Source organism: Amphibalanus amphitrite, unplaced genomic scaffold, assembly GCF_019059575.1.
Source record: "Amphibalanus amphitrite isolate SeventyFive unplaced genomic scaffold, NRLGWU_Aamphi_draft 000654F_arrow, whole genome shotgun sequence".
Taxonomy (NCBI): Eukaryota; Metazoa; Arthropoda; class Thecostraca; order Balanomorpha; family Balanidae; genus Amphibalanus; species Amphibalanus amphitrite.
In genome coordinates this window covers 76,101-88,609 of record NW_024882148.1, presented here as the reverse complement: position 1 = coordinate 88,609, position 12,509 = coordinate 76,101, and the positions used below count along the sequence as shown (strand labels likewise).

The 12,509-nt window shown below is 49.4% G+C and overlaps 2 protein-coding genes and 1 long non-coding RNA gene across 7 annotated transcripts; 2 read left to right on the top strand and 1 right to left on the bottom strand.

The window, feature by feature from the left end:
• Positions 1–2,067: 2,067 nt before the first annotated feature.
• LOC122364064 lies at positions 2,068–6,454 on the bottom strand. 4 transcript variants are annotated; one of them, XR_006253480.1, is made up of 4 exons: positions 6,323–6,454; positions 4,867–5,991; positions 3,403–3,537; positions 2,068–2,922 (listed from the first exon to the last, which is right to left on the bottom strand). It is a non-coding gene; the product is annotated as an uncharacterized LOC122364064 (long non-coding RNA). The 4 variants fall into 4 exon arrangements; XR_006253478.1 differs by having other exon boundaries at positions 4,978–5,991; XR_006253479.1 differs by having other exon boundaries at positions 5,392–5,991; positions 6,323–6,452.
• Positions 6,455–6,678: 224 nt separating this feature from the next.
• Positions 6,679–9,495, top strand: LOC122364060 (neuferricin-like). The gene is made up of 2 exons (XM_043334107.1): positions 6,679–6,725; positions 7,487–9,495. The coding sequence occupies exon 2, from the start codon at positions 7,522–7,524 to the stop codon at positions 8,536–8,538; it is 1,017 nt and encodes a 338-aa protein (XP_043190042.1). The 5' UTR covers positions 6,679–6,725; positions 7,487–7,521; the 3' UTR covers positions 8,539–9,495.
• Positions 9,230–11,040, top strand: LOC122364063. 2 transcript variants are annotated; one of them, XM_043334114.1, is made up of 4 exons: positions 9,230–9,623; positions 9,828–10,018; positions 10,394–10,487; positions 10,699–10,831. In XM_043334114.1, exons 2-4 carry the CDS (start codon positions 9,879–9,881, stop codon positions 10,822–10,824), a joined length of 360 nt encoding a protein of 119 aa, XP_043190049.1. In that variant the 5' UTR covers positions 9,230–9,623; positions 9,828–9,878; the 3' UTR covers positions 10,825–10,831. The 2 variants fall into 2 exon arrangements, with proteins under 2 accessions (XP_043190049.1, XP_043190048.1); XM_043334113.1 differs by having other exon boundaries at positions 9,374–9,389; positions 10,699–11,040.
• Positions 11,041–12,509: the final 1,469 nt, after the last annotated feature.

Sequence of the window (12,509 nt, the reverse complement as noted above, 5' to 3'; positions counted from 1 at the left end):
TGCCCCCGCCACAACCGCACGTGCGAATCCCTCGAAAAACAGCGAGTCCGCCGGTCACGTGACCAGGCTCATTTGCCGACACTGTATTTATATACACTGTGGTATTATATTATGCGATATTCACATTTCACATCATGATATTATGGCTGACTCCCACTATCATGCACCTCACGTCACGCTGATGGCTTAAAGGGAAAAGGTATTTATTTACCTACTTTAGAACCGACAGCCTTTAGTTTCGTTGCAAATCCGAGGATACCACGGCCCTGTTTCACCGGTGATAGCAGCAAGCTACTATCAAATTGCGCGAGCTGACGTAATGTGATGACGTCATACTGCTGACGTAAGGGGCAATTCTGGCGCACGATTGCCGCAATATTGTTTTACGTCATCAGCTAAATGTTCGAAGTAAATGTCCAAATTTTTCCTAAACCCAACTTCTTTTAAATACATCATATTGAAAAAAATATATATCAAAAATATATATACTATCATGACTGCGTAAACTCTTACTTTTAGGCTCATACGTCACTTAATGCCGCCGCCAAGGTCGCGGCAATCGTGCGCCGGAACTACCCATTACGACAACAGTATGGCGTCACGACATGACGTCAGCTCGCGAAACGTGATAGCAGCTTGCTGCAATCACCGGTGAAACAGAGCGCTGTTCGGCAGCCGGCTATTTTGTGTGCAGGGTATGACGCATTCCGCGAGCCGACGTCACGGGCGATGACGTCGGCTCGCGCGCGAGCCGACGCCAACGACAAACTAACGGGAACCCTCGGACACCCTCGGGGCATAAACCGCGGAGTAGCATATTGAGCGAGTCTTATAAGGGAAATTCATATATTTCCGTCTCTAAAATGATAATCAGGGTGTCTCTTACCCTTTTACGTATGATTTAGGCTTACCTAACACTTCAGTTGCCAAATATCTGCAATTCATTCAAACGAAGGTATTTTCAGTAAATATCAATGCTATAGACCGAAATCTTTTGAATAAAAACTCCAACCAACAGAAATAAAAATAACTCATTTTATTCCAACCATTTCCTCCAAATAAACAACATAATAACTCCCTTTTACACACACCACTCATAATAAAGCATACTAACACGCCGCTTTTGACAATTGCGGCGTCGAGTGGCGCGCTCAGGGAGACACCGGTTGGTCACGTGACTCGGAAACAAAAATCAGCTGATAGAGTGGCGGAATCACCGTAATCAAACACGAATAATTCCGGACGATAGAGCGGCAGTATAGGAGTTTTCTTTACAACAGGTAATCATTGCAATGTATTATCATTCTATGACCAAGAAACGTTCATAAATCATATATTTCTTCGATGATTACTGCCGCAACCGACGCGCATATATTGTAGCCAGCGCATAAAGCTGTGCTTTCCGATATTATATGTAGTGAAACGGCCAATACTAATAATTTGTAACAAAGCTCGAAAAAAGATGGCATTCTATCTTGCTAGTTGCTTCAACCTTCTACTTACGCTTTTATAATAACGACAGCGACACCATACGGCCTATCCACGCTATGCAACTCCATGGCGTGTCCGGCCGCACTCTGCCGAGTGTGCCGAGATCAGAGGGGGACCATCCGCGGCAAGTCCAGCTGCACTGCCCGGTACCTGGGAGGGCGACGCCTAGCCCCGCTCTGGCCGCTCGCTTCCGCGCACAGCTAAGCTACCTGGCTAGGCCTGTGGGAGGGGAGGGAGAAAACCAACAACAGTCTGATGAGCCAATGGAGTCTGTGAGCCGCGCCAATCAGCGCCCTTCCGCGCGCAGACGGGAGCTAGAGCTTTTCATCTCCTTTCCTGTTTTCGCTGGTCCGCCAGTCACCAGCATCGTTCCGTGCTCTCCATCTTGGCCGATTCGGCCGTGTGCGTCAGCAACAACAGTGAAAGAGAGAGAGAGAGGGGGAGAGGGAGAGAGAGAGGAGAGAGAGAGAGAGAGAGAGAGAGAGAGTCTCGGATCACGCCAGGCAGCCACATGGGTATCTATTGTTCATTTATTTTCCAGTGATCGCAAGCGTTTTTGTTTGGAACCGGGTGTGATCAGTATTTGACGCATTTCTGTGATCTGTATGATAAAACTGAAAAATAGTGAAATATATTCACTTTAATTCACATATCGCTTTTGATTCATGGTACGGCTGCTTGATTTTGCCACAACATACAAACACAGCCGATCTCGGCATGTTTCTGTTCCAGAACAGCAGCTGCAGTGGACACCAAAAATGCATTCATGTTCTGACAACTGACTCCAAAGATACAAATATTTCACGACGAACTGCTAAGTTCCAAAGAAAGTATTTTCTCGCTCCAGATGCTCAACAAGAAGCGCACGATTGATTGCAACTAGCACGCTCACGATTTCTAAAATAGCGCTGGCCCAAACCTGCCCCTTACATCCAAATATAATATCTTAATTCCAGCCTCTGTCCTATTAATTATTTATTAGCGCACCGAGAGTGAATGATACCACGGCATAGCCGTCATATTACAGAGCACAAATTGCGGGACGACGTTCGAGACCCGTATCGGCGTATTCTTTACAGATCCGGGTGTCTCGCTTTCACTCTCAATCAACCCTGGTCCCTGCCACACCATCAACCGAGCCACATCGGCTCCGACCACCTTGATCCCCGCACTGAAATCTGATGGCCGGCCCGTCATTTCATCCTATCCGTCGGCGCGCACTACACCCGAGCTCACCCTAAAGTGCACTGTGCGGCCTTCTTCGGATGACACCTCTGAGCATGGCGCTTGCCTTGCACCTGGATGCTTAGAGCCTCTTGTTCGTGCACGGCCGTTAGCATTTCAGGAGTCGGATGGTCTCGGCGGTGGCGGCGCTGGTCACCGTGGAGCCGTCGGAAGACACCGTCAGCTCGAGCGCCCTCGACCAGTGACCTGTAAAGCAGCGAGTCGCGGCATGTCAAGACGACCGTCACGTTTCAGTCACGAAGGCCGTTATAGAAGTCACGGCGGCCGTCATATGCCAGCCGCGGCGACCATCACATAGCAGTCACGGTGACCGTCACAGGTCACGACGGTCGTCAAATACCACTACGAGCCACGGCGACCACGACTCATAGCTCATAACGTTTCCTGACGCACACTCAGCTATAATAACAGTACATAAGCCTGTACACACATTTCTCACTCGAGAAATCCAAACCCGAACCTGAGACCCATCATACGTCACGACACTAAGTTGCAGCGGCACCTGCATTAGCAGACATCCCATCCCGGCAACACAAAAAGTTCTCCCGAGCCACCCACCCACGACGCGGTGACGGGTCACAGAATTGCCATCACGTCGCTGATCTAGTGACGAAAAGGGACACAGCTGACCTGTGGACGCGTTGGTTCACACAATTAGGTACTGACCTGGAGATGATGTGATAGTTTCTGGTCAATGTCGATACGCGCGCCGCGTGGCTGGCCAGCACACTCTGCCACCTCCGGATGACGTTCTACAGCTGGATCGACACGCTGTCTCCAGAACCACTGCCAGAAACAAGCCTGATGGAGGATGATATAATCAAAACTAAAAAACCACAAAGCACACAATGAAGACGACAAAAGCGGCGGCAGGCACATAATGACGATTGACGACCTATAACTAAATCAGCAAATTCAACGTCAAAAAAGGCTGCAAATGTCTATATTTTACTAGTCAAACGCCCGTGATAGGCTGATGTGCCTAGCTAGATGTAGCTTGACTTTCCGAATGTGGCCTAACCCTCGCCCGTATGGGGGGGGGCCCCCTCCTCGGATTTTCGCGGATAACTCATAACTCGCATAAAAAGACGCCGATTGCGACGAAACTTTCAGTACCCTCCAGTTGATCAATTTTACACATGTCCTTGACATTTTATGAACCTGACCCAAATGAACTTTGACCTGTGACCTATTAAGCCCAGCTGCCGAGAGCCATGGCAGCTAGTTGGGGAAGCTTCAGTCCAGATAGCATATGCAAGTAGTAGCCATTCAGCAAGTCTGGTGGGAGGCACTTTCAGCAACTGTTCAGGCATTAATTGGATGGAGAGTCTGGGGTGTGTGCGCACCAAAAAGTAGCAACTGAACACTCAGAACATTGGCAAAACCTGGGTAAATCGAATGAGAGAGGGAGTCAGGAATCAAGCGTGCAGGGGTAGACAGCTGAAACAGGCGAGGAGAGCAGTGGAGACCGGTAAAAGTATACATTAGGTCCGAGTGCCTGTTAAAACCGTGTCGACCTGGAGACATTATGAGGAAACATTGGTCTGGGCAGACACCCAGGTTGAGGTGAGTTGTCAAGACTCAGTCACCCAGACTCAGCACTGACAGCACTGACATCACCATAAATGTTACCAAATGCCGTGAATAAAATAGTAAGACATTTTATAAGATTGGACCCTGGGGGAACCTCCAGGCTTCCCCCATCAGATAGTTGTCTGTCCAACCCTTAGCAGGGTGGATGTTTGGGAGAGGTGGACAAAGCCCGCAGAGGGCATGTATTTCATGATCGCTACACACATTGCAAGACTTTTTTAATGATATAATAACTCAAACTTATCCATGTAACTTGTCAATTACAGGACTTTGTGGGCTTTTGTTTATTAATTCTCAGAGCATCATCTTTTCTGGTGAGTTACTTGCAACACGCATTGCTGCAAGCTCCAAAAGCACAACTCGAAATGGCCAACCACAGCAGGGTCTCAACCTGAAGCAGGAGATTGAGACGAAGAAGAGAAGGAGAGGATCAGGATCATGGAAACAAGAGAGCAGAGGACCAAAACGAATCTGGGTGAGGGGTTTATATAGACTTGACTTCAGGTAGACTACATACTTCGTAGGATAGGTAACTACCTAATAATCCCGATGGCAAATCAATATAAAAACTATTTTGACTTGTATCTCAACTAACCACAGAAAAGAAACTTGACACAAATCCACCCCACCCGGCACAGATAAACTCACAATAAAAATACATTTCAAAATCCGTTTCCTGTTCCGTGGCCTATCAAAAACAAATCCAACAAGAAAATTCATTAAATTTGAAAATGTTTATAGCCTTGAGCGCCTTGAGTTGAATCCAAAGCCATGCTGAATAGCTTGAAACTTAAAAGTGTTCTCAATCAGTAAAAGAAACGCCGTTAAACCAATCAAATACAAAATCTGGCGTTTGCTAGCGATAGCAGTACAGAAAACTGCGCGCAACTGCGGGTGATAATTATGGTCGGCAGTTTTCAATACCACGTTTCGTAAAGTTCCCGCGTTTATGTTGTTTAAAAACCTATACCAATAGATACAAAATTCAATTTTGTTTACTATCATGCTTTAAATAGACCCCACATCGGTCTTGTTTTCTAATAATATGCCATTAACTCTCACCGTGTGACCTTAGGCGGCAAGGAAGCCAACGCATACCAGACCAAAATAATGCATCTTTTGATTCTTAAACTGCAATAAATCATACATATTTTGGGAGAAAATTGAATTTTTATTTCAATAAAGGGTCTTTGTGAGCCCAACAATGACTAGTTCACCATCTAGCTATGTTTTCGTCCAGAACTGTTTTGTATTCAAAATTCAAAGTTTTAGAATTAGACGTAAATCTTTTAAAGTTCCCGCGTTTCTTACGTTTTGACATTTTAATATATTATAATGTAAGCGATTCTGTTAATTTTAGTGAAATATTTAGACCCCACATCGATCTAGTTTTTGAGAATCATTACATATAGTGGAACAGGGTGACCATGGACAGCAATGGTGGTTATGTATTGAACATCAACTAAACACAGTTTCCAACCTTTAAAAGGCAACAAAAGGCACAGAATCTGATAGATAATTCAATTTTGATATTTTTTGACCATAATGTAAGCCCCACATCACTGAAGTTACTCGACAATTCATGGTAGAGCATTGGCAGGTCCGGTAGGCTGAACAGCTCAGAACCATGGTAATTTCGAAATTCAACAAAAGGGAGTTGGCCTTTTATAGTGTCCTGGGTGTGTAGTTCCGTCGAACGGTCCGGGCCACGACACGCCACGATTTGTCCAAGATGGAGACTGTTTATTTTCGATAGTGGCGGACAAGAAACGACACAATAGAGAAACGAGTACGAGAAACGATCTCATCCTCGTCGCCACAATATAGTGTCCTGGGTGTGTAGTTCCGTCGAACGGTCCGGGCCACGACACGCCACGATTTGTCCAAGATGGAGACTGTTTATTTTCGATAGTGGCGGACAAGAAACGACACAATAGAGAAACGAGTACTCGGTACTCAGTACGACGGTACTCATAGGCTACGGTCACTACACCTTTGATATTACTTTTTGTCCTTCAATTTTTAATTTTGATTGTGAAAAATTAATTTTGTCCATGAACAATCCTTGCAACTTAAGATATATAATTTTTGAAATGGCGGAGATAGCCAACAATTTATTTTCGTTAATGCTTCACAGATTCATACATGGCGTGGTCTCTGATCATAAATCAAAAATATATATACAAATAATAAAACTCATTAAAATTTGTTGCTCAGTTCTCTTTTTTAGACTTAAAGGGTCAGCTGAAAATAGTGGTCAAAATACCTTAGTGTTGTAATTTCGAACCGGTTTTACCTAGTACTCTATATACCGTGGGCGCGCTGCTAGCGCTCTTTTTCGATCGCAGAGACCCTGCACGCGCGCGAGCACACTACGTCACGTCCGAGGGGCACAGGTATATGAAAAATCGCAGTGACGTAACACTTTTCTCGCTTCCGGTGATAGCAGCTTGCTGCTATCACCGGTGAAACAGGGCCCACATGACATAGTTTGACCTAAAGTTAAAAACTAAATATTTACTGGGAAAAGTTCTGTGTAGTGTGTGGGATAATGTGGAACCCAAAAATATCTTTCTTTAACTTGACAATTGATCTTGACAAGACCTTAGTGCTTCTCTATGTGCTGCTGCTGGATTTAAAGAAAGAACTTTTCATAGAAGATTTAAGTTGCCCCCCAATGCAAGTTAAAAAAAGTATGATGTTTGACAGAATTGACACTGCAGGACCTGAGCCGTAGTGGCAAATCAAAATTGAAATGACCCAATGTTATGTTTCCCTGCAAGACAACAGAATACAGATTGGTCTGGATCTGCCATTGGGATAGTTGATTTGACAAATCTATTTGCATAAGGCTAGCATTTTATCGTCCACAAAAGGAGCAATATTTTGATATATGATTCATGAATGTTGAATTATCTCAAGGTTTGCACTAATTTGTTACTATGTACCTGCATTGTATCTTCAGGTTAAAGGTGTGAACTGCTCTTCATGTCATCAGATACTAGATAGTCCATATTTTTGTAACCTTTTCACGTGCAGTGATGAATCTGATGATAGCATATTGGTGCAAGTAGTGTAATAGATGTGATTTGTTGTATCCATTTTGCAGCACTTCCTACTTTGTTGTCTTATACCAACTCTCTCCCCTCTGCGGCAGGCCTGCTGAGCAGATCACGTCACCACAGTGACAGGATGGGGTTCCGCGGCATGGTGCTGGCGCCGCTACTCTCGCTGCTGCTCGGGTACGCGCTCAACCGCTTCCCTCCGGAGATCATAACCGAGAGCCGGTTCTACCGCGAAGATCGGTTCGGACTCCGCTCGGCGCTCCAGCACGCGCACGAGCACATAGTCAGCTCCATAGAGGCGGTGGTGAGCCGCGCGGCCCCTCTGCGAGACGCGGTACTGCAAAAGTTCACCGGGAAGGTGTCTCAGCCGGCCCCACCCGGTCCCAAACTTGACAGCGGTGGCAGCTATAAGAAGAAGCCGAAGAAGGGGAAGGACGGAGGGGTTGGGCGAGGGACCGTGACGCGTCTCTTCACGGCGGAGGAGCTAGCGGAGCACAGCGGCGCCGATCCGTCCAAGCCGGTCTACATCGCGCTGCTGGGTCATGTGTTCGATGTCAGCAAGGGTCGCCAGCATTACGGGCCGGGCGGCGGGTACGCCTTCTTCGCCGGTCGTGACGCATCACGCGCCTTCGTCTCGGGCGATTTCTCCGAGGCGGGGCTGCGGGATGACGTGGACGGTCTGAGCGGCCAGGACTATATCGGTCTCGAGGAGTGGCTCGAGTTCTACCGGCGCGACTACCGCGAGGTGGGTCTGCTGGTGGGCCGGTATTTCGGCGAGGACGGCCGCGGCACCGAGCACCAGCGCCGCCTGCTGCAGCGGATCGGCGAGGCGCACCAGCAGCGGCGCCGCGCGGACACCGACAAACAGCTGTTCCCGCCGTGTAACTCGGAGTGGAGCGAGGCGCGCGGCGGCCGCGTGTCGTGCTCGCGCCGTAGCGGTGGTGTGTCGCGTGATTGGGTCGGCGTGCCGCGGCAGTACTTCACCGGCGGCGGCGGCAAGAAACGGTGCGCGTGTGTGCGGGACCGCGGCCCGCCCAGCCACGGGCCGGACGAGGGCGCCGACCGCGGGGATCTGGACCACCCGCAGCTGGAGGAGTACCCGGGCTGTCCGCCGCGTGCCGACTCATGCGCCATCCGCGGCTGAGCGGCGGTGGGAGGGCGGTCGGACTGCACTCTGACGAAAAACGAGGCTTGTTTGTGATACGGGCTATATTGAAGTGTCCATTGGTGATGGAAACTGACGTTGGTAATATGTGCTAATTCGGATATCGTGCGGACTGAATGACCTCATAGATAGTTAGGATTAATGTGTGTTGGCTGTGGTGACAGACGCACAAACGGTAACAATACGAGGTTTGACAATGGAAAATGAACTTACCAAAGCTGCCAGAGATCCTGGCACCATGGATAACTTGTTATAGCTAGCGGTCCACTAAGGTAGCAGAGTTTCCGCGTATCGTTTTACACCTAGTGATATAATATGTGGATAAGACATGACCTTTTATTGCATTGTAGGTAGTATTTGACCCGGTTCACACTGACTTATTGGAGCCCGTTACCTATCATAAATCATGGCGATGATCAGGTACTGTAGCAAGGTTGTGACGCGTGCCTATATTGCTCCTTGATACTGTTGCCACGGATTGTGAATGCTGCTTGTCGATAGTCATCACTGAAAACTTGTTTGGTTCGTTCGCCAATCCGTATGTTAACATGCCTTTCCAGTCTGGTTTATTTTTATTTTATTGCAGGTTTTCGCTTGGTTTAGGCACGTTATCTTCGAAGATATTTTCGATATTTTCTATGTGACTCTTGTGAGTCGTGCGAGACGAGACAAGTCGCGCTAATCGTGATAGGGACAGTTTTGATTTAAACTCCGTCCTTTTTGTTTATTTATGTTGTTCCTGGCATTCAGCGACGTGTAGGCTCGAGGCATCGCTCGATTGACCCATATTACGAAGTTCATATTTGGTTGTTTATCGCTGTATTCTCAGAGTGAGTTGACTCCTGCTGAATATTGCCTACCGTTTTGACCCATATACTTGAATGAAGGTTGTGTTTCTTGTGTAATAATTCGAGGAATACAACACCCAGTGATAACTATCATCAGTTTTTGTCAGTTCTTCCTTGACGCGCGAAACAGACATAAACAAACGAACAGTGTCGGCAAGGATAGCAAAACAACGCCACCTTGACGTCACCTCTTGTTCGACGTGGCATTGACATTGGGTAAGTAATGACGTGTACCGTTTTCCAGTTAGTACTGCTCCGGCTCATTGGCAGTCCCATCATCCTATGCCTCTTTCGGGGCCTATTTGTCGTGCAGTGATCCCCGATGAGAACCCACGTGCCGTGCTCTCCAAGTACCTACCTGTATCATGTGTCGCTCGCATCAACTTGTAACAATATGTCAGCCCTTTTCTTTGTTAACAGGAGCTGTGAAACTTTATCCGCCTGTCCAGCTCGTCGGCGCTAGCCAACATCATGAGGCCGAAGACGGCGCCGTTCCGACTACCGCACCCGCTGCTGCTACTGCTGCTGCTGCTGCAGTCGGGCCGGATCAGCGCCAGGGAGGACGTCAACCTGGACGAACTGGACCCGGACATGGACAGGGACATATTCCGGTACGTATTCAGACGGCTGTGAACCGAGACCCGGGTATTCAGTACGATACCTAGTACCTACACAGCAAGAGCGTGAAGAGATCTAAACAGGCTGGAAATAGTCAAACCCTACTATCCAGAGCATAACCGTCCCGCTGCGAGCGAATCGCATGTGCTCGAACAACATAGCCAGGTTGAGGTATTTGTCGCATACGCTCACCCTAGTGACCGTGCCCGCGCACTTTCTGCTTGCAGTCTCGCCAGCGTGTATTTGGCGGCAAGCAGACACTCTTCATTCACTCTTACAGTTTGCTACTCCCGTGCTCAAATCAGACCATTCTCGTGTGCCTATTACGTCGATTTACCACTAGCTCACCGTGTGATCCACGACTACAGATTCTGCGTAGCCTGCCCTCTGCCGCCGAAAACGTCGGCCGAATACTGTCGGCGAGTCTGTGCCAGGAAAAATGTGCCGCCGCCCGAGAACTTTGTGAGTACCTACTCTGATAAAGTACCTATCATTCATGAACTTAATGATGCATCACAACAGCCATGGATTCAGACTGTACGGCCTCGATTCCGTCATTATCCACGGCGCCTCAGTTCTTCGGCGTGTGCCTGGTCGGCAGGTCCGTTTGACGTTCAAAGTTCACGACGCCATCTAAATGTGTCTCCGGCCTGACCGTGCCCGCCGCTTGCAGGGTTCATATGTGGACTGGGCAGAGATGTGCGCCCACCTGTGCAAGTACAAACTGGGCGGGCCCAACTGCACCTGCGAGCTGCACCGGGTGTTCAGTTTCAGCGTGCATGACTTGTTCAATAACTGAACTACCACGGATATGGGCCCGCAATGTAGCAGCCGAGCACCTGATACTAGCACGGTGGTAAACGGTGGTAATGTGTTGTATTTTGACAGTGTATTTTCTGGTCTTGGTGTCATGCACTTTGTATCGTTCTGGAAGTGATCTCGATCAATAGGAACTTCAGTCGTGAAGTCAGCTGCCGAATTGTATTTGTGTATAAGGAATGTAAATATACAGCTGGTTGCTACGTCACTGTGTGAGTTGCATCTCCACCGTTGTTGTGTAATTTATATCTAATATCTTAATCTCTGTGAAAGCGTCTATCAAGCAATGACCCTCGACTACGTGCAGGACACTTGCTTTGCGCTACGTGATCTTGTATTTGACACTGAAGCCCACGCTGCTGTCCGTGCAGTCCCTCCCTTTTCACTATCCGAAACATCCCTCCGAGCGGCAAGTGAATGAGAGAGACAAGACCATGACCTCGACAATGTCTGACCACCTCCAGCCACCTTCCTGTGAAGTTCACAGTCCGACATACCTACACACTTGGTGACTCAACGGTCACACTTGGTGACTAAACGGTCACACTTGGTGACTCAACGGTCTTCCGGAAATCATCCATCCGGTAACTGGCGGGGATCTGTGGCCTTGTCGTTCCTGTTTTCACCAAGGCTCCGCTGAGCCAGCTCCGTGCTGTTTCCCAACACAGCAGCGCTACCCTCCTGGGTTCCCCTTTGCACCGCCACGGTATCGGCCGCTCGGGCTGCAGACGTACTCTCCGAGCGGCTCACCGCCTGCACGTTATTGTGCACGTGCACGTTAGGCGCCGCGTTGTGCACATGCACGGCTATCTTGTCAGGCGGCGGCACTGCGCCCTGGTGAATGTGACGATGTACCACGTGTGGCGTCTCGGTCAGCAGGTTCAGCTTGTCTCCCAGCCGGCGGAGGAGGGTCTCTAGCAGCTCCTCCACGTGTCTCAGACGGTCAGCCAGCGACATGGGACCGTCAGAGGAGGCACCAGCTCCGCCCTGCCGTCGCTGTTGGCTACGCGGTGCAACGTTCACGGTGACCTCGTAAGGAAATCGCAGGACACAGCCGGACCGGCACGGGCTGTCAGCGGTTGTATCAGATGCAGTAGCGCCTGAGGCAGCTCCTTCCCGGCAGAGGGCGGCACAGCGAGCCCGCGTCATGAACAAGTACCTCCGGAGAGCGCGGCGTCGGCACCTACAGCGCCGTCGGCGGCCAGCACAGCGCTGCGAGCAGCGACGGTCCACGGCAGTCCCGGCGGCGCGGGCGGCGTCCCGGAGACAGTTCTGATGGCACTCCGGTCCGGGGGTGACGGGAGGGAGCTCTGACAGCGCTTGTCGGAGGTGACGGTCCCCGGTAGACGGCGTCGGCCACAGCACGAACACGATGGTGGCTGTGCAGAGTAACGTCCGGCCCGGCACGGCCATCACATCCGCGAGGCGACACGGCGGCGATAAGCCGATCTTCTCACCAACCGTGAGTAGCAGGGAATGTGAGAGCCGAGTGAGTTCGGGCACCGCTGAGAGACCGATACGAAGTAGACTCGACGTCCGTTCCCGACTCCAAATGGTGAGAGCTTGCAATCCGCACTAGTACACACTGACCCGACAAACACCCAGGCGCGGCGGACGGGCGCTGTTACCACAAATCAGCTGAAATTGCCCGTCCTTCAGAAGTTG

What these genes read in the sequence shown, in the direction of transcription:
- LOC122364063 (XM_043334113.1), top strand. Translation starts at nt 9,879, where the DNA reads ATGAGGCCGAAGACGGCGCCGTTCCGACTACCGCACCCGCTGCTGCTA. An exon ending in ATGGACAGGGACATATTCCG is followed by an intron (nt 10,019 to 10,393) that starts GTACGTATTCAG and finishes CCACGACTACAG; the next exon opens with ATTCTGCGTAGCCTGCCCTC. An exon ending in TGCCGCCGCCCGAGAACTTT is followed by an intron (nt 10,488 to 10,698) that starts GTGAGTACCTAC and finishes CGCCGCTTGCAG; the next exon opens with GGTTCATATGTGGACTGGGC.
- LOC122364060 (XM_043334107.1), top strand. Translation starts at nt 7,522, where the DNA reads ATGGGGTTCCGCGGCATGGTGCTGGCGCCGCTACTCTCGCTGCTGCTC.